The 26,619-nt window shown below is 50.5% G+C and overlaps 3 protein-coding genes across 3 annotated transcripts; 1 reads left to right on the top strand and 2 right to left on the bottom strand.

Moving 5' to 3' along the window:
* Positions 1 to 2,113: 2,113 nt before the first annotated feature.
* On the top strand, positions 2,114 to 3,087 carry LOC116781595 (olfactory receptor 14A16-like). Its single transcript, XM_032677251.1, has one exon. It carries the CDS (start codon positions 2,119 to 2,121, stop codon positions 3,085 to 3,087), a length of 969 nt encoding a protein of 322 aa, XP_032533142.1. The 5' UTR covers positions 2,114 to 2,118.
* Positions 3,088 to 9,626: 6,539 nt separating this feature from the next.
* LOC116781594 (olfactory receptor 14J1-like) lies at positions 9,627 to 10,586 on the bottom strand. The gene has a single exon (XM_032677250.1). The coding sequence runs from the start codon at positions 10,584 to 10,586 to the stop codon at positions 9,627 to 9,629; it is 960 nt and encodes a 319-aa protein (XP_032533141.1).
* A 14,674-nt stretch (positions 10,587 to 25,260) lies between these two features.
* On the bottom strand, positions 25,261 to 26,318 carry LOC116781599 (zinc finger protein 3-like). Its single transcript, XM_032677255.1, has 2 exons — positions 26,094 to 26,318; positions 25,261 to 26,009 (listed from the first exon to the last, which is right to left on the bottom strand). The coding sequence occupies exons 1-2, from the start codon at positions 26,262 to 26,264 to the stop codon at positions 25,746 to 25,748; spliced, it is 435 nt and encodes a 144-aa protein (XP_032533146.1). The 5' UTR covers positions 26,265 to 26,318; the 3' UTR covers positions 25,261 to 25,745.
* Between the last annotated feature and the right edge of the window lie 301 nt (positions 26,319 to 26,619).

The raw sequence follows: 26,619 nt of genomic DNA, 5'->3' as shown, positions 1-26,619 counted from the left end.
GTAAACAACGACAAAGTCCCCTGAGGGTCATGAAATGCCTGGGGCTGTTGCTGTGCTGCTGAGCTGGGCCGGGCTCCTGGCACACAGGGACCTCCTGGCAAGCAAGAAGAGCTTCAAAGAGACAGCTCTGCTGGTGAGCAACTCCTCTGGCAAGCAAGAAGAGCTTCAAAGAGACAGCTCTGCTGGTGAGCAGCTCCTCTGCACAGCCCAGCAGGGCTGAGGGCACTACCTGCAGCACCCAGGGCACAAAAGCAAGGCAGAGAGAGGTTACACACAGCCTGGGCTGGGAGGGAAATTGAGAGGAAGATCCACTGGAGGAGGAATCTTTCCAGGCTCCCATACTGTGAGTCAGCATGAAGGGTAACGTGTCTACTGTTGGTGCAAAGATCTCCTAATGCTGGTACATCCCACTCCCTGCTGCACCATCCCAGGCACATCCCAGCAGGGTTCCCTTCTCCCAGGGATGGCTGCAGGGTTGTGAAGCCGGGCTGTGCCACCCAGGCTGCCCCAAGCTGTCCTGCAGAGCAGGGTCCTGCAGCCCAGGGCTGTGCCGGGGCAGGAGCTCTGCCACTGCCAGGGGCAGCTCTCAGCCGGGCTGGGGAGCTCCCTCAGGGCTGGGCACAGGCTGGGGGTGGAAAGAGCAAAGCCTGGCAGGGCAGGGCAGGTTTCTTCTGCTATCCAGTGAGAGTTTCATGGGGCAGGGCTGCTCACAGAACCAGAGCACCCCAGGATATTTTCCAGGGGATACTTCAAGGGGAAGGTTCAAGCAGGGATTTCTCTCAAGCTCTCAAGCCACATGTCTGGTGGTTTGAGTTCCAGAGGGAACTCTGAGGAGCTGCACAAGGCTGAGAACAACTTGCTGGCACTGTTGGTGTCTGGGAGGTGGCCCAGCTGGCTCAGGGTGAGGCTGCCCTGAGTGCCCAGTGGGCTCTGCCCTGGCCTCTCCCAGCTGGACCCTCCCTGTGCATTTCCTTGGTTCTCAGCTTGCCCCTGGTCCTGAGGTTGTTCCCTCCTTCTCTCACTCAGGCTCACTGGGGAGGGCAGTTCAAGCTACACAGTCCAACACTGATCCTGGGATTCCCCTATGGTAGGTGTGTCCCTGGGAATGAGACATTCCAATTGTCCTCTGCCCTGTGGGGCTGTGGGCAGTGAAGTCTGTGGGCCTGGGTAAGGAGCTCTTTTTCCCTCAATCAGACTCTGGCATTAGGACACTTGGGTCTTTTCTGAGGTGTCCTTCCAAGCTGGGAGCTTCCCTCAAGAATGCAAATCATCCTCCCAGCACAGCTGTGTTCTCTGAAAGCCCCAGTGGAGAGGGGCAGAGATGCTGTGCCCATGCCAGGAGATGCTGTTGGGTTGGGGAGATGAGCCATGAGTGTCCTTGGTTCCAAGTGGGTGCTGAGCCCTTGAGACAGGCTGAGACCTTGAGGGGTGTGGGATGGATCCCTCTGCTCTCAACAATGTCTGGTGGCTTTTCAGACCCAAATGGGAGGTTGATGAATTTCCATCTCAGGAAGGAGCAAAGCCAGGGCAGTTGGGAACAAGAGAGAGGGACAGACCAGCTCCTCTCACTCTGCACTAAGCCCCAGACAATCCTCCTGCCTGGTAGCACCTGCTCTGTTCTCCCTGAGTGCATCAGAAGTGCTGAGGGGTTCTGACATCCAGGAACACTCCTCAGCAGAGATGAGGGAGTAGAAAAAAAAACCAACAAAACAAACCCAAACAAAATAAACCTGTGACACTGCCTTCTGCTGTCTTGGTTTTTCTCACAAACTGGGAGTGCAGATGCTGACAAGCCCTTTTGCAGTGGGAGCAGTTTCATCTGATACAGCTGAACACCAGGACGGGCCCCTGTGCCCACCATGCCCATGACCCCAATGCTGCAGAGCAGGGCTGAGCCCTCACAGCCAGTGGGCAGAGGGTCTGCTTCTCATGGAAGATGTTGTGAGCCCCGAGCAGTGCTCCAGCCATGGAGCTGAAAGAGAGATTTCTGGAAAAGGAAAACCAATGGAGCAGTGAGAGGGGTGTTGGAAAGTGGCTTTGATTTTTCTCAGAATGTTCTGCCCTAACTTGTCACTGTTATTTCCTACTTGAACAGTGCCCAACATCTAGAGGCAACAAATGTCCAACAGCAGTTCCCTCACCCAGTTCCTCCTCCTGGCATTCGCAGACAGGCGGGAGCTGCAGCTCCTGCACTTCTGGCTCTTCCTGGCCATCTCCCTGGCTGCCCTCCTGGCCAACGGCCTCATCCTCAGCGCCGTAGCCTGCGACCACCACCTGCACACCCCCATGGGCTTCTTCCTGCTCAACCTCTCCCTCACAGACCTGGGCTGCATCTGCACCACTGTCCCCAAAGCCATACACAATTCCCTCTGGGATACCACAACCATCTCCTACATGGGATGTGCTGCACAGCTCTTTTTATTTCTGTTCTTCATCACAACAGAGTTTTATCTCCTCACCATCATGTGCTACGACCGCTACGTTGCCATCTGCAAACCCCTGCACTACGGGACCCTCCTGGGCAGCAGAGCTTGTGCCCACATGGCAGCAGCTGCCTGGGCCACTGGCTTTCTCAATTCTCTGCTGCACACAATCAACACATTATCCCTGCCCCTGTGCCAGGGCAATGCCCTGGGTCAGTTCTTCTGTGAAATACCTGCCATCCTCAAGCTCTCCTGCTCACACTCCAGCATCAGGGAAATTTGGCTTATTGTGGTTAGTTGCTCTTTAGCATTTGGTTGTTTTGTTTTCATTGTTTTCTCCTATGTGCAGATCTTCAGGGTTGTTTTGAGAATCCCCTCTCAGCAGGGACGGCACAAAGCCTTTTCCACGTGCCTCCCTCACCTGGCCATGGTCTCTCTGTTTATCAGCACTGGGTTGTTTACTTACCTGAAACCCCCCTCCATCTCCTTCCCATCCCTGGATATGGCCCTGTCAGTTCTGTACTTGGTGGTTCCTCCAACACTGAACCCCCTCATCTACAGCCTGAGAAACCAGGAGATCAAGGATGCCCTGAGAAAAGTCATAACTGAGTTTTTTTCAGAAGCAAGAAACTCTCCTTCTTCTGCTTGTTATGGACATCATTAAAGGCCAATCCTGTTACGGACTTCATTACAGGCCCACCATATCTTCTCTATTTTTTGCTCCTGGTAGGGGTGTTATTTTTGTGAGAATTTGTTCACACCAAAAATCTTTATATCTATAAATATAGATATAAAGATTATATATATATTTGTATATAAATATTTATATATATAAACAACATTTTCAATTCAGTTTTTCCCTTTGTAGCCTGGCCCACAGGCTGTACAAATTGGGAATTGTACTCACTGTGTGCTTCAACCAAATAAAGAACTCTGCATTGACTTGTTTGCCTGACATCTTTCCTCTCTGACTTCTCTGCAGCTGCAGGGTTGGTACCTCTGTGCAGAGCTGGGCCAGAAAAGAGTCCCAGCAGAGCAGCAGTGCCAGGGAGCAGCAGCCCTTCTCCTGCCTGGCCTCCTCTCCCTTCCCTTCCACACTGTCCTGCAGAGCCCTGTGTTGTTGGAGGCCTCAGTGCTCTGGCAGTCGGTGCCAGTCCTGCTGCAGGACTGTCCAGGGACTGCAGGCAGGGACAGCCCCGGGCACTGCTGGCCCAGAGCTGACCTCTGCAGCAGCACTGCCATCCTGCAGGGGCATCTCCTCAGGCCAGGGCCTCAAAGCTTCCATCTGCTTTCCACTTGGCTCTCCAGGATGTGCCCAACACAAGGCCCTGCAGAGGAAAACAGCAGTGACCAGCACAAGGGGGGCAGTGCTCAGGGTGGGGGCACCCAGCAGTGCCCTGGCACAGCCAGCGCCGCTGCCAGCACTGGCCTCTCACCCCAGGCCATTGGGCTTGTTCTTCCCTCCAAGGAGGGACAGCAAATGACCAGCTCAGGAGTCCATGTTTGCACTGCATGCACAAGACATGCCCATGTGTCACAGCTTGGGGCTGGGGGGTGGAAGGCTTAGACAAAGTTGATGGCAGAAGCCGTCTCGTTGAGCTACGAGGGGCAGAAAGGACCCCCTTGCTTTCTAAATTCCTTCTCAGAGAGGAGCCTGGCTGTGACTGGATCCAGTCTCAGGCTCAGATTTTGGTTTCAATTGAAGGAATTATAGAGGTGTGATTCAATCACTTTGTCCTGCAGGTTTTAATGATGGCAAATCAGAAATATTTCTATAAAATGAATTGTTTATTATGACAAATGAACAGAAAATTTATCACACAATTGAACAGACTAAAGATCTTAAAGAGAGTTATGTACTTCAAATTATAAAAGCCAAAACCCTCCTAGCAGTATAGTGTAAGATAGGACAGTACAGTCTATCAAAGTCATTCTATTAAAGCAATTGGATCAAAGCCAGCAAATAGAAACAATCCTGAAGCAGAGATTGAGGTAACTCACCCCACAACGACAGGGGGTAGTTCTTTCTCTTTCACTTAACTCTTGGGCAGTGACCGTGAAGAGCTGTCCCTGCTTCATGGCAGAAGCTCCACACACTTCAAGGAAGTCTGTGGAAGAATCTGCCCCATGATAGTTGGATGGGGCTTTTATAGTTATCAAGGGTTTGACTGCTGGACATATTTGCAGGCCAGGGAGCAGCTTATCTGTCAAATCCTGCTTCAGAAAGCAGGATGTGTGTTTGAAGTTTCATGAAGCATATTGGGTTTAGCACAACTCAGCATTAAAAACAGCACCTTGACAACAGCAGTAACTCACTACAGAGAGCTTGAATTGTTTGCATTCTGATCATTTTTTAGTTATTGTCAGGACAGAGTATCCTGTCAGAAATGGCCCCTTGATTCCACGAGGTTCCAAAAACTGTCAGGGTTCCTTTGGTTCCATGAGGCCTCTCAGTGTCACAACAGATCCTTGGTTCCATGAGGTTCTGGAGTGTCACAATGGCCCTGATGATTTGAGTTTCAACTATGTCCCAAGATTCCATTGGTTCCATGAGGCCCTGCAGTGTCACAATGGCTCCTGGATTCCAGGATGTTCCAAAACATCCCAGGGTTCCCTTGGCTCCAAGAGTCTCCCCAGGGTCCCACCGGCCCCGTTGATTCCAGGAGGCCCTGCAGTGTCCCAATGGCCACTTGGTTCCATGAGCCACAGCGGCTGCCGCCGGCCTCTGTGCCCGGAGCCGCCGCTGCCACGGGGCTGCCGCACTCACCGCCGGGGTTGCCGCTCGCGCAGCCGCCGCTCTGCCCCGGCTGCACCGGGACCCGGCACCGCCTCGGGCCTGCGCTGCCGCCTCAGCGGTCACAGGCACAGAGCCATGGGGGGACCTTTGCTCTGCCACTGATGGGGCCTGCCTTTGTTCTGCTTGGAGCTGGGCTTTAGGGAAATTGCTGCTCATTTTCATGCTCCACTGGAACAGCTCCTGAATTCCAAAGGTTTCCTAATCCAGGGGAGGGGTTTCTATGGCATCGGAGGGGTCGCCCCTCGGGACACATTGTCAATAAACCATCCAGCTGACTGGGATGGGTGTAAGACAGCTGGGGAACACAGGATAATCGGTCATCCCATTTAAACCTTGGAAAATTCCCTACCTGAATTGTAACCCAAATGGAACAGTTTGGATACAATTCCCAAATAGTTTGGAAACTCCAGTCCTTACTGACACCAGGATGAAAATTCAGCAGATAACTAAAGCCAGTCACCTTGGGAGCCCACACCCAGCAGGGCTGAGGGAGGCCCTGGCAGCTCCCCAGCACCTCCCTCTCAGTGGGACACCTCTGGCAGCCTCTCCCAGCTCGGGAACCCTCCAGTTTGCAACACTCCAAAGACCCTCGCTGATGCCCAGGACAATTCTGATCCCCCTCCACAAACATTCCTCCAGCTGTGACCCTTGTCTGGTGGTAAACACAAAGGGATTTGTGGCAGTGTTTCCCTGACAACCAGGAGAATTTGGGAGAGGGACCTTTGCACATCCAGCTCTTGATGTGTCCACACATCTCTGCCTGGGTGTGGGTGTGAATTGACTGTGGTGTGAAGGTTGTTATTCTGAATCAAGAATTCAGTCACTGTTAAAATTGTAGCAAATGGTATTGAATCACCTGATAGCTGTTCAATTGGTCAATGACTAAATGTTACTAGTGTCTTTTGCCCCCTTGTCTTTGGATCTAAATCCTTTGCACTCTGACCCTCTTGCATCCCAAGGCTCTGTGTAAATCATTCCCTTTCATCAAAAAATATCTTTTTCGTGACGTCCACTTTAAAATCTTCCTCCTTAGCTAAACTACAAAACAACTCCAATTAGCTGTAGGAGTCTTGAAGACTTGAAGACAATTAAAGGAATAGAAATAATTTGTTTTCCTGTGTTTTAATGGTCCCAAAGTGTGTTTGGAGTTGCATCAACTGTCAGTCCAAGATGGGCCATGTCAGAACTGGTGAGGCTGGGGGTGAGGATCAAGGTTGATCATTCAGGGTCAGTGTGGATCTCCTGAGGAGACATTCAGCATCAAGATCACTTGGAGAACACCTCTATCACCTCTTCTCTGAACTAAAAAATATCCATCATTGAATTAAACCAAAAAAAGTACAGATTTTGAAGACTTGTTTTGAAATTGCCTTGAAGACAATTAAAGGAAGACAAAGAGATCCTGAGGGATTTCTGGATTTTAATGAGCCCCACGGGGTGTTTGCAGCCCAGCCCATGATGCTGAGGTACTGAGAGAAGATTGAAGCAGCTGCTGAAGAAGTCAGAAGCCAAACTGCAAGTGCCTTGAAGCATTGCTGGGCCCCACTGAGGGCAGGCACTGCCAAAGCCTCCCCAGGGACTCCTTGGAGCAGCTCCTTGGAGGCCAGGAGTGCAGGCAGACAAAGGCTCTGGGCAGGCCCCTGCACTGCTGAGCAAAGCCTGCCTTGGTTTTGTGGAGCACAAAGGCCAAGGCCTGAGCCCCAGGCCCTGGCCCAGCAGATCCTGTCCCTCCCGGCTGGCTCAGGGCTGTTTGGGGGGCACCGGGATGGGAGGGGGAGGAACAACAAAGGCCCAAAACTGGGCAACCCCTGCCAGGCTGCTGAGGGAGGGGTGAGGCAGAACCCAAGGGCAGAACCTGCCAGGCAAGTTGGTTGTGGTGGCCTGAGTGGCAGAGGCAGCTGCCAGAGGCAAGGGGACAAAGGCCTGGGTGCCTTTGGGCCTTGCAGCCCTGCCAGAGCCCTTGGCCATCTCTCCTGTAGGCTGTCCTGCCCTGGTCCTGCTGCTGCTCTGGCCTTGCAGGCTGCACACACCCCTCCTGCTTTCCCACCCCCTCCCAGCAGCATTTCTCAACCCTCCCTGATGTCTCTGCACCAGCTCTGGCTGTTGCCATGTGCACTTGGCCTTCTGAACTTGGATCCTGAGCCCCTGTGCCACAGGACATCCCTCCCAGAGCCCAGGCCCTTCTCCTGGGGGTCACTGCAGAACTGAGCAGATCCAGGTCACCTCCCATTCCTCTGCCAACCCCCTGGGCCTGCTCTGGGCCCTCCAGGTCCTTGCCCTGCTCCCAAGGGCTGTGGGGGTGCTGAATGGTCAGGGCTTGGGATTTAGAGCTCAGGGTGGGGATTAGGGAGAACTTTGGGAGGTTTGTTGTTCTGCTGGCAGTGTCTGGTTCATGATTAGGGGAAGAGGGTTTTGGGCTGGATCAGGATTAAAGCTTGGCTTTTCATACTGGTAATACAGGTTTGGGAATGGGGTGGGCATTGGAGTACAATAAGAGTCTGGAGTTCTGGGTTTGGGCTTTACCTTTGAGGTCAGGTTGAGGCTGGGATTACAGCAGTGGATTCCTTTCCTTGGGGGTGGCAGCACTTTTGGGTAGTGTTGGGGCTTGAGGGTACAAAGAGGGTAAAGGTCCATCAGGAGTGTTTGCACAGTTAGTCTTTCAGCACCCTCAGAATGACCCAAACTTGTTTTTACCTCATCAAAATCTTTCTTCTCCATTGGCCAAGCCCCTCTTTCCTTCCCCATTTATCTTTTCCCTTTTAGCCTAGTTCCTCTTTACCTCCCCAAAACATGCATCTGGACGGGGTCAGCTTTGTGATGACACTCATGGAATTAAGAGGCTATTGGGACACTGCAGGGCCTCATGGAAACCAAGGAACACAGGGACACTGTGAAATCTCATGGAACCAAGGGGCCATTTAACATTTGGGGCCTTGTGGAACAAAAGGAACCCTGAAACCTTTTGGAACCTCATGGAACTAGGGAGCCATTGTGTCACTGCAGTGCCTCATGGAAACAAAGGAACCCTGGGACACAGTGAAACCTCATAAAATCAAGGGCCTACTGCAACACTACAGGGCCTTTTTGGAGCCAAATGGACCTTGGGACACTGGGGAACCCTATGGAATCAAGGGGCCATTGTGACACTGGGGAAAGCTGTGTAAAAATGGAACGTAGGGACACTGTGCAACTTCATGGAATCAAGGGGTCATTGTGACACTGAGGACACCTCATGGACTCAAGGGACCACTGTGACATTACAGGGCATTCTGGAGCCAAAGGAACCGGGGGACACTGTGCAGCCTCATGGAATCAAGGGGACATTTTAACACTTCAAAGCCTCATGGAAACAAGAAAAAATCTAGGCTTGTCCAGGTCCTGAGGGTGATTCAGAAGGGAGGCAGCAGTGATTTCTCCCTACAGACCCATCACTCCAATGGGTCTCCCTGCAGCCCATGGGTGTCCTGAGCATTTTCCCCAGTGCCTCCCTGCCCTGAAGGTTTCTGGTCCTCAGGCTGGAGCTGAGGGGGTTGGGCAGGTGCCTAAGGAGGGGGTAGAACAAGGGCTGTGTCCAACTGTGCCAGGAGGGCTGTGCTGGGCAAGGAGGAGGAGGCTGCAGAAAACAGTGGCACTGGGGAGGGGAGAGGAGCAGGTGGGGAGAGCTTGTGCCTGCCCACGCTGGGCAGGAGCTGCCCCAGGATGGCAGCTCTGAAGCACTCCCAGGATGTCCCTGGGAACAGGAGGGGAAGACTGGATCTGAAAATGAAACCTGGAAAGCAGAGAGCAGGAGTGTCATGGGGACACTGCAGGAGAGTTGCAGCCCTGGAGCAAGGTCACAGAAGAAGTGACCCAGTCCATGCCCTGGCCTCAGAAGATTCCACAGCATCCTGGAGATGCTGGAAGGGAGCCCAGCTCTGCTTCACAAGTTCCCAGGACCTGTCCCTGCCTGTGCTCCAAGGGCTTCCAGCCCCCAGGACTGTGCTCAGAGAGCACTCAGGCCTTACAGCGAGAAAGGGGCTCAGGAGGACAGTGTGCAAGTGGCAAGAGAGCAGCTCTGCAAAGACCAAGCACTGCTGCTCCCTGGCAGTGCTGCTGGGCTGGGATTGTTGTCCCCTTCCCCTTTGCAAATACACCCTGTCCTGCAGTGTGCTGTCCTTTAGGAACATCTAAGAAGAAGGGTCTTGGACAAAGAAGGCACTGCAGGGTCCTTTATTTTGTTTAAATAGTCAGAGAGCACGATTCATCATTTATACTGTCTGGGTCAAATTCAATGGGTAGACAATAAGTTAGAAAGGAGATGCATATTATTTTTAATTGCACAGAAAACTACTGCAAGAAGAACCCGATGACCTCCACGAAAAACCTGAGGAAGAAGACTGAGTCATAAAGGAGTCCCATTCTGAATGCTATGCACCAGAAAACAGCCACTTTATTGCTCCTGAAAAGCATCCAGTCATCATTTTTCTCAGGGCATCCTTGAGGTCCTGATTCCTGAGGCTGTAGATGAAGGGGTTCAGTGTTGGAGGCACCACCGAGTACAGAAGTGACAGGGCCAGATCCAGGGATGGGGAGGAGATGGAGGGGGACTTGAGGTTGGCAAATATGGCAGTGCTGCTAAACAAGGAGACCACAGCCAGGTGAGGGAGGCAGGTGGAAAAGGCTTTGTGCCGTCCCTGCTGAGAGGGGATCCTCAGCACAGCCCTGAAGATCTGCACATAGGAGAAAACAATGAAAACAAAGCACACCAAAACCAGAAAAGCACTAACCACCATGAGCCCAATTTCCCTGAAGTAGCCTGAGTGTGAGCAGGAGAGCTTGAGGATGTGTGGGATTTCACAGAAGAACTGGCCCAGGGCATTGCCCTGGCACAGGGGCAGGGAAAATGTATTGGCTGTGTGCAGCAGAGAATTGAGAAAGCCAGTGGCCCAGGCAGCTGCTGCCATGTGGGCACAAGCTCTGCTGCCCAGGAGGGTCCCATAGTGCAGGGGTTTGCAGATGGCAACGTAGCGGTCGTAGCACATGATGGTGAGGAGGGAAAACTCTGCTGAGATGAAGAACAGAAAGAAAAAGGCCTGTGCAGCACATCCCCTGTAGGAGATGGTTGTGGTGTTCCAGAGGGAATTGTGCATGGCTTTGGGGACAGTGGTGCAGATGCAGCCCAGGTCTGTGAGGGAGAGGTTGAGCAGGAAGAAGCCCATGGGGGTGTGCAGGTGGTGGTCACAGGCTACGGCGCTGAGGATGAGGCCGTTGGCCAGGAGGGCAGCCAGGGAGATGGCCAGGAAGAGCCAGAATTGCAGGAGCTGCAGCTCCCTCCTGTCTGCCAATGCCAGGAGGAGAAATTGGGAGATGGAGCTGCTGTTGGACATCTGTTTTTTCTTAGCATAGGGCCTGTTCAGGAAAGGAAAAGACAGTTCAGACAGACCTCTGTGAAAAAGCCACTCCATTTCTAAAAGAAATCGATGTTTCAAATTTCACCAAATGCACTGCCAAGGAGTCAGGTTTCCTCTGCTGCAGTGGGACATGGATCTTTTTTGATAGAGTTCTTACACACACAAGGAATGTCAGATGTAACAGACCTTGAATACAAAAGTTCCATCTCTACACCCATGACTCAGAAGAGCTGGGACTGCACAGCAGAATTTAGTTGGAGCTTAGAATAACTGTACCTATGTTTTCTATTTTTACCATCACACTTGGGGAAGTTTCTTTTCCACTGCAGGAATCCTCATTTCTATGGCCCAGCACACAGTGCCCAGCAGAGCTGCAGGGAAGGGCCCCCAGAGCTGCCTGAACACCCCCTCCCCCAGGCCTTGGGGGCACTTGCCCCCCACTCCTTGCCCAGGGCTCTGCTGCCTGGAGCTGTCCCTACCAGCAGCTGCTTCCCTGGGCACAGGGCTGGGCCCTGCCAGTGCTGCCAGAGCCCAGTCCAACCCTGGGGGCTCAGCTCTGCCCTGCAGAGCCCTCCCAGCAGCACAGGGCACTGCCCAGGGGCATCTCTGGCTGGGCAGGCTCTGATGGCAATGTCAGAGCAACCCTGGGGAGGCTGGAAAGGTGACACTGATGCATCTATAAGACAGTTTTGATGTCTGATATTCTCAGGTTCAATCCCCTCTAATCTAACAGGGTTAAAGTTTCAGTGTCTCCTCCTGTGCTCAGAGATTAAATTCTCTGTCTCAGTCAGCACCCAGACAACCCAGAGTATAACACTGAAAGGACTGGTTTATTCTCTTGAAGGTACCCCCTGTCTCTCTGTGCCTCTTGCAAATACCTTCTGGGAAATTTCCTGCTTTGATCTGGAGCTGTGACCAGCCCTCATCCCTGCAGCCCACTTTGGAGATCAGAAGGACTCTGCCCTGCTCTGCCCTCCCAGGAGTTGTTCCTTCCCCACAGCCCTTCTCCCCCAGCCCCGTGGCAGCTCCTTGGCCGGGCTGAGAGCTGAGCCTGGCAGGCAGCAGAGTCCCTGCCCCAGCACACAGAGCCCTGGGGGCAGGACCCTGCTCTGCACCACAGCCCTGGGCACCCCTGGCTGCACCCCCACCTTCCCACCCCACAGCCAGCCCTGCCACAGGGAACCTTCTGGCCCTGGGCCTCTGATGGGGCAGCAGCAAGTCCTGCTCTGCAGCAGCTTCTCCTGCTGCACCCCAGCAAATCCAGCAGAGCCATCCTGACAGCTCCTGCCACTGCTGCCATTTGGCAGCTGGCAGAGGCACTTGCAGCAACTCACCTGCACTGCTCTGCAGCCACAGCCTGAGCGTGGCAAAGGGCTGGCAAGGTTCCTGCCCTGAGCAGCTCTGCCCTGTCCTCCCAGCCCAGGATCCCTTGAACCTCCTGCTCCCTTCTCCTCTCTGCCCTTGCTGCCTGCAGCTCCTGCCCTGCTCTGCCATGTGGCCACTTCCCCTGCACTGCAGCAACTGGGAGAGTCCTGCTGAAAGATCCTGGAAGCTGTGGGATGTGGCAGCTTTAGGAGATGCCTCCAGGAAGGCAAGTTGAACTTTCCTACAGCCAGACAATTCTTCCTTCAAATCCTGGGAAGGTTTCTCGTGTAGTGAGAGCTCAGTCACCTCCCAGCCCAGGCTGCCTCTCATCTCTCTGCCTTCTCTCCTGTGCCCTGGGTGCTGCAGGCAGTGCCCTCAGCCCTGCTGGGCTGTGCAGAGGAGCTGCTCACCAGCAGAGCTGTCTCTTTGAAGCTCTTCTTGCTTGCCAGGAGCTCCCTGTGTGCCAGAAGTCCGGTCCGGCTCAGCAGCACAGCAACAGCCCCAGGCATTTTATGACCCTCAGGGGGGTTTGGCGTTGTTTACAGGAGACTCAATCCCTGAGAGGAAGTTCAAACAACTTCTCAAGAAGTCAAAGTGAGATTGAAACACTGAAGTTTCTTGTAGTGCTAATGAGTCTCATTGAGGGACACAACTGAGAACGTGTCCCCAGGTTCCAGTTAGAGCATTAAACTGCAGACAGTGATGACAAGGATGGACAAACAAGGCAAAGGTGACTCTGATGCTGAACAAACCTTGACTTCTTTCCTTAATCCAGAGGACCAAGCCCTGACCCCCAGCCCCTGGGAAGGCAGATCCTGTCCCTGCCTCATTCCTCAGGGCTCTTCCTGGGGCACTGGGATGTGGGATGTGCAATGCCAAGGGCAGGACCATGGGGTGGCACCTGCCAGGCTGCTGAGCAGGGACAAGGAGGCCAGGAGGCCCCAGGGCTGCAAGGGCCACTCCCCTCCTCCTGGCCTCAGGGGCACAGACAGCAGCCATGGCCAAAGGCCTGCAGAAGGTGGTTGTGTCAGGGCCTTTCAGCTTCTCCCCCTCCCTGTCTCCTCTCCAGCCCAGGCTGTCCTACGGTGTCCATGCCCTGCCCCTTTCCCTGCAGGCTGTCGTCATCCCCCCGGCTGCCCCACCTGGCTGGCACCTTCCTGCACTGACATCTCTGCGTCCTCCCTGGCTCTTCCTGCACACACAAAGCCTTGGGCTCACTCAGACTCCTTCTTTGTGACATATTGCACCACAACACTGACCTCAGAGGGAAAGTTCTGACTTCTTGTCACCAGTCGAGGCCACCCCAGCTGCCCTTGGTGGCACTAGTTCTTTCTTAGGCTGTTTCCTGACAGGAAGAAAAGCTCCACCAGCCCTGACACCCCCCTTCCAGACCTCTCAGGCTCCTCCTCTACTGTCCTCAATCTTCACACCCCTGACCCCTGAGTCCTCAGCCTCTATATACGGGTCATGTGCTTGAGGCCCCAAATTCCTTCCTGAGAGATCTCTGGGACCTCTCCAAAGTTTTGAAAGGTGACAATAGAGTGCTCTTATCCCAGGAAACACAGAGGGACCCTTTTTTCCAAGGGTTGTCTTGGCAGAATGAGGCACAATCTCTTTACACTTTCTGGCACAAGGGAGCTCTGAGCTCTGGGTACGGAGGGAGCTCCAAGTGCCAACCACTGGAGTGGGATGTACAAATCATCACTGGTGAGAGTGGTGTGTGTGTGCCCATGGAAGGACTTGAAGGGCACAATGAACTGTCTCAAAACACTATCAAAGCAGGAAAATCCCATAAGGCACCACAACACATAAGCACTGGTGGCAAACAGGAAGGCCTTTAATTCCAAGGCCTAAAGGGAGGTGAAGCTTTGGAAGTAGCCCCCAGGACAGATTTGCACTGTGCAGAGTGTGGGAAAGAGCAGACAGCCCCAAGAGGAAGGCAGGGCTGGTAAGGCAGGTCTGGGGAACCCATCCAGACAAAGATTCCCACCTGCAGACTGGAAGCACAGCGGGCAAAACTCCCACCATGGTAAGCTGTGGGAAAGGAAGCAAGTCCTTGTAGACGTGCCAGCCCAAGCTGTGGGAACAGCATCTACCCCCCTGAATACCCAGGGCTTGGGCTGTATAAAAGTGATAGCCCAGAAGCACAACTTGGGGACCCTCCACCGAGCAGAGCAGGGTGAAGAAGGATCGGTGGGAGCCTCAGGGATCTCCATGGTATGATACATTTACTTCATCTCTGTCTCTCTCTCACTGGCTTCCCACCACCTCCTTCTTCTCTCTCTTTCTATTTCTTTTTCTCTCTCTACCTCCTATTTACTGTTAAATCAAACCCAGACTGCTGACTTTGGCACATGGTCTCCTTTGCAGCTGAATTTGGGCAGAGGTGTCTCTTAATAATGGGAACCTGAGAGTATCCATGAGGTTTTACAGTGTGGGAATGGCCACTGGATTCCATGAGGTTCCACAGAGTCACAGGGTCCATTTGGCTTCATAAGGCTCTGTGGCGTGATAATGGACCCTTGATTCCATGGGTTTGCAAAATGCCTCAGAACTCCTTTGGTTCTAGGAGGCCCCACATATCCCAGTGGCCCCTTGGTTCCATGAGATTCCACAGTGTCCCAAGAATCCTTTGGTTCCATGAGCCCTGCAGTGTCACAATGTCCCCTTGATTCCATAAGGTTCCACAATGTCACAGGGATTCCTTTGCTTCCATGGGACCCTGCAGTGTGACAATGGCCCCTTGATTCCACGAGGTTCCACAGTGCAAATATGGGCCCTTGATTTCTTGAGGTCCACAGTGTCCCGGGGTCCCTTTGTCTCCATGAGCCCTGCAGTGTCACAGTGGCCCCTTGTTTCCATGGGGTTCTGAAAAGTCTCAGGGTTCCTTTGGTTCCATGAGGCCCTGCAGTGTCACAGTGGCCTCTTAATTCCGTGAGTTTTCACACTGTCACAATGCTCCCTTGATTCCATGAGATTCCACAGTGTCCCAGGGTTCCTTTGGCTCCAGAAGGCCCTACAGTGTCACAGTGGCCCCTTTACTCCAGGAAGTTCCACAGTGTCCTTGCTGGAACACACAGGGCTGCAATGTTGTCACCCCTGCAGAGCTGCCTCCAGCTCTGGGCTCCAGCACAGGAAGGACATGGACCTGTTGGGGCAAGTCCAGAGGGGAGCAGCAAGAGGATCAGAGGGATGGAGCAGCTCTGCTGTGAGGAAAGGCTGAGAGAACTGGGATTGTTGAGGCTGGAGAAGAGAAGGCTCTGGGGTGACCTAATTGTGGCCTTCCAGTGCTTCCCTTCAGGGAGCCAACAAGAAAGATGGAGAGAGACTTTGGACAAGGGCCTGGAGTGACAGGACAAGGGGAATGGTTTCACACTGACAGAGGGAAGGGTTAGATGGGATATTAGGAAGAATTTCTGCACTGTGATGGTAGTGAGATCCTGGCACAGGTTGCTCAGAGAAGTTCTGGCTGCCTCATCCCTGGAAGTGTTCACGGCCAGGTTGGATGGGGCTCTGAGCTCTGAGTCTAGTGGAAGGTGTCCCTGCCCATGGCAGGGGGTTGGACTGAGATGCTCTTTAAGGTCCCTTCCCACCCAAACCATTCCATGATTCTGTGACTGGTGGGGGATGTGGTAGTTGGAGCCGACGGGCACAGAGACCCCAAAATGATGGAGTTTTCCATTCTGGGTAGAGGAAGGAGGGGGCAGCAGAACTGACACCCGGGACTGCTGGTGGTCAGACTTTGTCCTGTTTGGGAGACTGACTGATTTCGATGTGAGTGTGGATGTGCTGGAGAACAGGAAGGCTCTGCAGAGGGATCTGGACAGGCTGGATCAATAAGGCCAAGTGTCAGGGCCTGCCCTTGGGTCCCAACAACCCCCTGGAACGCTCCAGGCTGGGGGCAGAGGGGCTGGAGAGCTGCTCAGCAGGAAGGGACTTGGAGGTGCTGCTTGACCGAGACTGGATATGAGGCAGAGTGTGCCCAGGGGGGCAAGAAGGCCAAGGGCATCCTGGCCTTGGTGGAGAAGAGTGTGGCCAGTAGGAGCAGGGAACTGATTGCCCCTCTGTGCTGGGCACTGGGGAGGCCCCACCTGGAGTGCTGTGTCCAGTTGTGGCCCCTCAGTGCAAAAAGGCCCTGGAGGGGCTGGAGCGTGTCCAGAGAAGGGAACGGAGCTGGGGAAGGCTCTGGAAAACATGTCTGCTGAGGGACGGCTGAGGGAACTGGGCTGGTTGAGTCTGGAGAAGGGGAGGCTCAGGGGGCACCTCATTGCTCTCTACAATGACCTGAAAGGAGGTTTTAGTGGGTGTGGGGTTGGTCTCTTCTGCAAAGCCTTTAGTGACAGGAAGAGAGGAAACGGATTTAAGTTGCATCAGGTGAAGTTCAGATTAGATATCAGAGAAACTTTTTTCCACTGAGAGAGTGTTCAGACACTGGAACAAGTAGCCCAGGGAGGTGGTGGAGTCTCTGGAAGCATTCAGGTGGCATCTGGATGTAGCCCTTTGGGATGGGGTTTAGGGGTGATTGTGGTGGTGCTGGGTTGACAGTTGGACTAGAAGATCTGGAAGGTCTCTTCCAACCTTGATGATTCTGTGATTCTCTGACCTGTCATCCCTGTTTGCAGGTTTGTGCTCTAACAAGACCCTGGGGATGTTTTCTCTGATTCCATTCCCACTGTTTTGTACAGACTCCTTGGGGTCAGATTTTGCACTGTACAGTTTGATAAGTTAGTGCAGATGTGTGTTTGCAGGCATGTTCTTCTTCTGTATTCCCTGATCAAATTCAGTAAACTGATACCTAGCTTCAGCTTTTTTTTCCCCCCATAGTACTGTTTTTATTTATTTCTCCAGAACAGCTTGAGAAAATGAAGGTACACTTAACCCCAGTTTCCTTGCTGCTGTAATCTCTTCACCTTTTTTTTATTTCCCTTCCCCCAAACTGATGGGTAACTGTGAAACCCAAGGTCAGGAACGTGGTTGGAATTCCAGGCCCCAGTCTGGGGGAGGTGACACTTTCAGTCCCCGGGGGAAGAAGCCACTGCTTTGTTTATCAACATGCAAAGGACAGCCCAGGATTTCTGGTTCTCCAAGCAGTAACACTGGTAGGGAAGAGAGCTGCTGGCTTGGATGGAAGATGGTTGAGAGAAAAGTAGTGATGGCTCACAGGGGGAGAGGAAAAACATGTTATTTGGGGTGTAAAGCAGGGGGGATGACAAGCTAACAAGGTAGTGGAAACCATATGAACAGGAAAAGGAAGGCTACATTGGCCCCAAAACCCCAAAGCCCACACATCTTTATTAGTAGAAACACTGTTCCAAAAAAAAAAGGAGTGTTGGAAGCATGGGATGTCACAGGGAGCTGTGATGTCATAGGAGACATGCGATGTCACAGAGGAAGAGGTGATGTCACAGGCAGTTGTGATGTCACAGAGGAGGATGTGATGTCATAGAAGACATGCGATGTCACAGAGGAGGATGTGATGTCACAGTGCAGGATGTGATGTCAAAGACATGCTGTGATGTCATGGAAGAGCTGTGATGTCAAAGAGGAGGATGTGATCTCACAGGGAGCTGTGATGTCACAGAGGAGGATGGGATGTCACAGAGGAGGATGTGTTGTCACAGGAAGGATGTGATGTCATCGGAGACGTGCGATGTCACAGAGGAGGATGTGATGTCACAGGGGAGCTATGATTTCACAGGGAACTGTGATGTCACAGAGGAGGATGTGATGTCATAGAAGACATGCGATGTGACAGAGGAGGATGTGATGTCACTGAGGAGGATGTGATGTAACAGAGGTGCTCTGATGTCACAGAGGAGGATCTGAGGTCACAGAGGAGGATGTGATGTCATAGGTGACATGCGATGTCACAGAGGAGGATGTGATGTCACAGACGTGCTCTGATGTCTCAGAGGAGGATCTGAGGTCACAGAGGGGGATGTGATGTCACAGGGGAGCTATGATTTCACAGGTAGCTGTGATGTCATATGAGACATGCGATCTCACAGAGGTGGATGTGATGTCACAGGGGAGTTCTGATGTCACAGAGGAGGATGTGATGTCACAAGGAGCTGTGACATCACAGAGAAAGATGTGATGTCACGGAGAGGAAGTGATGTCATAGGAGACATGCGATGTCACAGAGGAGGATGTGATCTTACAGAGGAAGATGTGATGTCACAGAGAGGAAGTGATGTCATAGGAGACATGCGATGTCACAGAGGAGGATGTGATTTCACAGAGGAGGATGTGATGTCACCAAGGAGGATGTGATGTCATAGGAGACATGCGATGTCACAGAGGAGGATGCGATGCCAGAGAGGAGGCTGAGATGTCACAGGGGAGCTGTGATGTCACAGAAGAGGATGTGATTTCACAAAGGAACTATGATGTCACACAGGAGGATGTGATGTCAAAGAGGAGGATGTGATGTTACAGGAAGGATGTGATGTCACAGGAGACAAGTGATGTCACAGAGGAGAATGTGATGTCACAGGGGAGCTATGATTTCACAGGGAGCTGTGATGTCATAGGAGAAATGCGATGTCACAGAGGAGGATGTGATGTCACAGAGGAGGATGTGACATCACAGGGAGCTGTGATGTCTCAGAGGAGGATGTGATGTCACCAAGGAGGATGTGATGTCATAGGAGACATGCGATGTCACAGAGGAGGATGCGATGTCACAGAGGAGGATGTGGTCTCACAGAGGAGGATGTGATGTCACAGGATGCTGTGATGTGACAGGGGAGGATGTGATGTCACAGGAGACATGTGATGTCACAGAGGAGGATGTAATGTCACAGGAGACATGAGATGTCACAGAGGAGGATATAATCTCACAGAGGAGGATACGATGTCACATAGAAGGATGTGATGTCGCAGAGAAGCTGTGATGTAACAGAGGGGGAGGTGATGTCACAAAGGAGGATGTGATGTCACAGATGACATGCAATGTCACAGAGGAGAATGTGATCGGACAGAGGAGGATACGATGTCACAGAGAGTTATGATCTCACAGAGTGGGATCTGATGTCATAGGAGACATGCGATGTTACAGAGGACGATCCAATGTCACAGAGGAGGATGTGATGTGATAGGAGAGCTGCGATATCACAGAGGAGGATGTGATGTCACAGAGGAGGATGTGATGTCACAGAGGAGAATGTGGTGTCGCAGGGAGCTGTCATGTCACAAAAGAAGGTTTGATATCACAGGAGAACTGTGATGTCACAGAGGAGCTGTGACGTCACAGAGGAGAATATGATGTCACAGAGGAGGAGGTGATGTCACAGAGCAGGATGTGACGACACAGAGGAGCTGTGATGTCCCAGCAGAGGATGTGATGTCACAGAGAGAGATGTGATGTCATAGGAGACTTGTGATGTCACAGGGGAGGATGTGATGTCACAGAGGAGGATGTTATGTCACAGAGGAGGATGTGATGTCATAGGAGACTTGTGATGTCACAGAGGAGGATGTGAGGTCACAAGAGGGTTGTGATGTCATAAGAGAGCTGGGATGTCACAGAAGAGGAAGTGATGTCAAAGGGAAGTTGTGATGTCACAGAGGAACATGTGATGTCACAGGAAGGATGTGATGGCACAGAGGAGCTGTGATGTCACAGAGGAGGTTGTGATTTCACAGAGGAGGATGTGATGTCATAGGAGGAATGCGACGTCACAGAGGAGGAGGTGATGTCACAGAGGAGGATGTGATGTCATAGGAGGAATGTGACGTCACAGAGGAGGAGATGATGTCACAGAGGAGGATGTGATGTCACAGAGGAGGATGTGATGCCACACTGGAAAATGTGGTATCACAGGTAGCTGTGATGTCACAGAGGAGGATGTGATGTCGCAGAGGAGATGTGACTTCACAGGGGAGCTGTGATGTCACAGAGGAGGATGTGATGTCACAGAGGAACTGTGATGTCACAGAGGAGGAAGTGATGTCACAGAAGAAGATGTGATAGGAGAGATGCGATGTCACAGAGGGGGATGTGGTGTCACAGACGAGGATATGATGTCACTCAAGAGGATGCGATGTCACAGGGGAGGATGTGATGTCATAAGTGACATGCGATGTCACAGCAGAGGATGTGATGTCAGAGAAGAGGATGGGATGTCACAGGGAGTTGTGGTGTCACAGAGGAAGATGTGCTGTCACAGAGGAGGATGTGATGTCATGGGGAGCTGTGATGTCACAGAGGAGGACGTGATGGAACCGAGGGACCTGGGATGTCATAGGAGAAATGCGATGTCACAGGGAGTTGTGATGCCACAGAGGAGGATGTGAAGTCATAGGAGACATGTGATGTCACAGGGGAGGATGTGATGTCAAACGTAGCTGTGATGTCACAGAGGAGGATGTGACGTCATAGGAGATATGCGATGTTACAGTGGAGAATGCGATGTCACAGGGGAGGATGTGATTTCATACGTAACATGCGATATCAAAGAGGATGATGTGACGTCACAGGGGAGGACGTGATGTCACAGAGGAACTGTGATGTTAGAGAGGAGGATGTGATGTCGCAGAGGAGGATGTGGTGTCACAGGGAGTTGTGATGTCACAGAGGAGGATGTAATGTCACTGGAGAGCTGTGATGCCATAGGAGACACGCGATGTCACAGACGAGGATGTGATGTCATAGGAGACATGCGATACCACAGAGGAGGATGTGATGTCATAGGGAGCTATGATGTCACAGAGGAGGATGTGATGTCACTACAGAGCTGTGATGTCATAGGAGACATGTGATTCACAGAGGAGGATGTGATGTCACTGCAGAGAATATGATGTCACAGAGGAGGATGTGATGTCAAAGGAGACATGCGATGTCACAGGGGAGGATGTGATATCACAGAGGAGGATGTGATGTCATAGAGGAGGATGTGATGTCATAGGAGACATGTTATGTCACAGACGAGGATGTGATGTCACTAAGGAGGGTGTGATGACACAGGAATTTGTGATGTCACAGAGGAGGATATGATGTCATAGGGGACATGGGATGTCACAGAGGATTATGTGATGTCACATCAGGATGTGATGTCACAAGGGACCTGTGATGTCAGACAGGAGGATGTGATGTCACAGAGGAGGATGTGATGTCATAGGAGAGCTGTCGTGTCACAGAGGAGGATGTGAGGTCACAGGGGGGGATGTGATTTTACAGGACAGATGTGATGTCATAAAAGACATGCGATGTCAGAGAGGAGGATGTGATGTCACAGAGGATGATGTGATGTCATAGGAGACATGCAATGTCACAGAGGGGGATATGATGTCACAGAGGAGGATGTGACGTCACAGAGGAGGATGTGATGTCACAGGGAGTTGTGATGTCACAGAGGAGGATGTGCTTTCACAGGGAACTGTGATGTCACAGAGGAGGATGTGATGTCAGAGAAGACATGCGATGTGACTGAGGAGGATGTGATGTCACAGGCGAGGATGTAATGTCATAGAGGAGGATGTGATGTCACAGGAGAACTGTGATGTCACAGAGAAGGTTGTGATGTAACAGAGTAGACTGAAGTCGCAGGGGAGCTGCTGACCTGCTCTTCAAAAAATAGCAAAATTAAAGATTAAAATTAAACCCCACAGTGTCAGGAGCAGATCTTGGCTGACCTGCATGTTCCATGCTAAACACAAAATTGAGCACTTCAGTCATAATAGTCTGCACCTTTCCTGGATTGCCCTGATGCTGTTTGTGCTGAACAGGTATTACAATAAAGGCAGTTTCACCTGTCCCTTGTTTACTTTTCTGAGCTCTTTGGAGTTGTCTTTTCTTATAAGAGCAATATATGGTTAACTGTGTTTGTCTGGTGGTAATTTCTCAAGGGACTTGTGTACAGGATGGGGCCTGAATTTCTTGGCTGGTTTGCACAGGTTCTTTGATAACACATTCCCTGGTAATAGTTGGAAGTTTTTTATAAAATGTCTTTTGTAGCATATGCTGTCATCTGTAATGCTTGTTTTTGTTTTTTTTTTCATTCAGGGATGGGACTTGTGTAATACTCACAGTCTAATGCCTGGTCCTTAGGATTTCTTTATTTTTTTTAATTCAAGTGTTTTAATATCCCATTTTCCCTGCAGATGTGTGGAGCAATTGATTTGCTCACTGTAAGCAAAATAGCTGCTCTTCGTTGAAGGGCTTTGTAAGTTGTTCTTCCTTAATAACATTTTCTTTTTAGTTTTTTAAAAACACCCAGTGAAGCAGACAGGGCTCTAACGTTGAACTGGTTGCAGTTTTTGGTTGAATACAGTCAGTAACTGTCTCCTGTTCTACAGTTGTTCTGCTGCTGTTTTTCGTTCACAAAGGTCTGGCTTTGCACAAAATGATCTGTAATGCCAGGACAGTTTTCTGTTTGGTTGGTTTTGTTTTTTTTTAAATTAAACTGTGAGCTGATAGACTTTAGATCATTCCTCATATAGTCAAAAAAACACAACATTGGCAGGCTTGAGTAGAAAAATAAAAATTAATAATTAAAAAATTATTCATCTCTACTGGATGAATACGGGAACAGAATCTTTTCCAGTTTCCTTTAACTAAAAGGAATTTGGTCTTGACCCTGGCATGTTTTGTGACTTTCTTGGGAGTTGCCTGTGGAAAGACACAGGTCCTTTTGTCTTTCTGGCTGTTTAAAATTCAAAACCACCTTGATTCTGCCTTTTTAATGAGGGCATCCATTGCATTTTGTGTACATGGATTAACTTTTTTGTGGGAAGCTGTACTCCTGTAGCACTGTGCTTTGGAACATATGAATTTCTTTAAAAGGAGCAGTTTCTTAGAGCCAGTTCTTTCAGTCTGACCAGTTTTATCACTGAGTTCAGACCTGAAGCAAAAATGTGGAATTCATGAATTGGAGGAATTCAGTTTTTAATGCGTGTCCATGAGCTTAGTTTTGATGCTTTTTGGTAAGTATTGAATCTCTTCTGCTCCTGGGCTCTGTGAGTTTTATTACTTTGTTCCTTCAGAAGTTTTAAACTGGTTTTCCCACTTGCAGGTCTGTGTAGAACAGCAGATTTCTTGTCATGTTTCTCCTTCCAGTTCTTCCTCAAAACTCTTCCTGTGCCATCCACTGACGCCTTTCTAGCCCCCAGTCATCTGCTCGAATCTCTAAAACATGTGACTCATGTTCCATTTTTATATTCATCTTCACATGACTCCCGAATCTTTCTGTGTGCATTTTTGTTTGTTTTCTCACTGGGTTGTAAATGAGCTGTTGTCACATCTGGTTTCTTGGGTAGGACTTTGGCCTTTCACTTACACACCGAGTAATTCTTCCCTCCTTTTCTGCTTTATAATCCTTACCTAAAGGAAGGGGTTGAATGTGAAAGCCTTAATTTACTTAATGCAACAGTTTGTCTACAAAAGAAATTGCTTCAAAAACCAATTGCAAAAGCATCCAAATGTGTGGATCCTGAAAGATCTAGTATTGCCCTCTCTGGTTAGCGTAGATAATGTTTAGTTGAAGCACTGATGTTTATTTTCCATTTTTTTAAGAGAAGAGGGAAAATACTTGAAAACACCAGGAGCTTTATTGAAGTTGACATACTTTGCTTAATGCAATACAGTTTATTATTTCAAAATAACACCCAAAAAAGAGTGCATCTGTGAATGAAGTCACATCTTACCGGGAATTCCTCTCTAAATCTGAGAAACCTGGCAAACAGCCTTAGTTAAAAATACCCAAACCTACATGAGTTGTGCTTTGACTGCTGTGCTTACAGAACATCTGATGGGGGTAAAAGCAGAACTAGGGCTGTCCAGAGCACTCATGTTCTGTGCAGTCTCTGACAGGAACTCATGATGGACTTTGCTGGTCAGAAAGGACACGTCTGCTCTTTCCTGCAGTGTCAAAGTTACCAGGGATGTGTCTTTGAGACTAAAACCTTGCTTTAATGGACTTTGAGACGTAGACCTTGAGGTTTGGTTTGTTCACAGCCTCATTCTGTCCATTCGCCTCCCTCTGTTGGAGGCAATTCCGTTTCCAGGGGAGGTCACCTCAGTTTTGAAGTTGAAGCCTCAGATTTCACTCTGGAAAACTTGGTCAATGTGTTGGTGTCTCATGTGTGGGTGTTGTACGTGTTGGATTTCAGTCTCCCACTTAAGGAACAGAAGGTTTCAGTAGACCTCAAGTGGCTGAAGCCCTGGGTTTGGCCATCAGGCTTTGTCTTTCACTGCTGTGGTCTTTTAATAGAGCAACAGAGAATTGCAGCAAAAAAACTGAAGAGAAAAACTTTTTAAACTTTGGTTCAAAATTGTTGCCTTGAACCTTTGGTCAAGGTTGGGAATGGTTTGTCTCCCTTGGTAGGGAGGGTCAGTACTCTCTGTCATTCTGACATGACTGCCCAGGTCCCTGATTTTATTGTGACCAAAATATTGGGCTTGGAAACCAAACCAGGAGCTTGAAAAATGGGCTGATGCCTAATTGATGTGACAGAAGGAATGAAAGACTCGTGACAGCTAAGAAAAAAAATTGGGCTTTTCAGTGTCTACCTCAGGTTAGGATGACTGCATGTGTCTTAGTGGAGAAAGATGTGTTTGTAACTTTATTGAAACTTGTTAGTTAAATGTGCCTTAATTCCTAAGGAAACAACCCCTGTGAAATCTTTTAAACCAAATGTAGATTTCCAAAGTGCAGAAGTTGCTATTAATAGTTTGACTATTCCTGTGGCATCTTTTTGATGCATGAATGACTTTGAGAACAAGAACGTGTTCTTAATTATAACACATTATCAGATCTGTTTACTGCTAATTATTCTACAAGGTTGAGAGAAGAGTTTAAGATGAAAGTTGTGGGGTTACTTGCAAAGTTTTTGGTACAACCAATGCAGTTGAACCTGGTGGGGAAATTTGCCCTTAAATTGGTTTTGGCAGATCTCATGAGTGTCTAAGGCAGAGGCCAACCCAACTGGGAAGAGCCTTTCAAGGGTGACTAAGATGTAACTAAATTACCTTTCTGGGAGGTGGGGAAAGCTAATGTCAGTAATTAAATTTCCTTATGTTAAGCTTAGTAAAAATATATTAATATATAAATATTAAAATTATTTTAATGGTCTTATTTATGGGGTTTTCACTGGGCTCATGTTAGTACTTCTGAGTGTTTGATTGTGACAATAATGGACAGCTTTGTGGTGTGTTTTTTTTTTTATTATTTTTCATGTTTTGATACCTCGGTCAAGGCATTAACATTAAAAATCATTCAAAACTTTAATTCATCTTCAAACACCAAAATAGATTTGAAATCAGGTTAATGAGAGAACCGTGAGGGGAAAAAAACCACCCAAGCCCAAAAACAAAACAACCCCAAAAACTGTTCATTTTTCCATTGTATTTTAAAGAAGGAAGTCTGTAGAGCAGCAGAAAACAGGACACGTGGGCAGGTGTGAAAGTCAGACTGGGGCTTGTTGCACTGGTTCCAGTGCTCCTTGCTTCAGTGTAACTGGTCATTTTGAGATGAGACTGGGGAAACTGGGCTGCCAGGGCAGAGACCACTGGCTGGCCCCACTGGTTTTTGTTGGGCAGTGGGTAATTTCTGCCTCACTTGTCAGAATCAGCCCACGGTTATCAGGGAACGGGGTAGTGGTGAATTTGGCTTTCAGACTAAAATGAGGTTAAACTTACACATATTCAAAAGAATAAACTGATGTTGGAGTGCAGATACTCAAAATCCTGAAGACCTTTTGAAACCTTTTTTGCGTGTCAGTCCTACGGCCAAAGCTCTTCCCACAGTCAGGGCACTGGTAGGGCTTCCCTTACTGGTGGGTCCTTTGGTGTTTGGTCAAGTTAGAGCTCCGTGTGAAGCTCTTCCCACACTCCCCACACTTGTAGGGCCTCTCCCCGGTGTGGATGCGCCGGTGCCTGATGAGAATGGAGTTCTGGTTGAAACCTTTCCCGCAGTCGGTGCAGCGGAAGGGCCTCTCATCCGTGTGCGTCCGCTCATGCCTGAGGAGATCTGAGCTGGTCTGAAACCTCTTCCCACATTCCCCACACTTGTAGGGCCGTTCCCCAGTGTGGATGTGCTTGTGTCGGATCAGGTAGGAGCTGTCCTTGAAGTTCTTCCCACATTCCACACACTCATATGGTCGTTCCCCACTGTGGATGTGCTGGTGTTTGCGGAGGTTGGAGCTGCAGTTGAAGCTCTTCCCACATTCCCCACACATGTAGGGCCGTTCCCCAGTGTGGATGTGCTGGTGTTGGATCAGGTGGGAGCTCTTCCTGAAGCCCTTCCCACATTCCCCACAAGTGTAGGGCTGTTCCCCAGTGTGGATCATCTGGTGTTGGCTCAGGTTGAAGCTGTCCTTGAAGCTCTTCCCACATTCCCCACATGGGTAAGGCCGTTCCTCAGTGTGGATGCGCTGGTGTCGGATCAGGGTGGAGCTGTCCCTGAAGCTCTTCCCACATTCCCTACATGTGTAGGGCCGTTCCCCAGTGTGGATGTGCTGGTGGGTAAGGAGGTGGGTGCTTGACCTGAAGTTCTTCCCACGTTCCAAGTACCTGAAGGGCTTCCCCCTGCTGGGAGCCAGCTCAGGGACCACCAGCTCAGAGCTCCCCCTCAAGTTCCGGCCGCCTTCCCGGCACACGCTGGCTCTTTCCTCCTCAGAGCACCCTGGGATGGCTTTGGAGCCC

Source organism: Chiroxiphia lanceolata (assembly GCF_009829145.1).
Source record: "Chiroxiphia lanceolata isolate bChiLan1 chromosome W unlocalized genomic scaffold, bChiLan1.pri scaffold_78_arrow_ctg1, whole genome shotgun sequence".
Lineage (NCBI taxonomy): Eukaryota > Metazoa > Chordata > Aves > Passeriformes > Pipridae > Chiroxiphia > Chiroxiphia lanceolata.
Note: the sequence above shows the minus strand (reverse complement) of the source record. Positions and strands in the feature narration are given on the sequence as shown.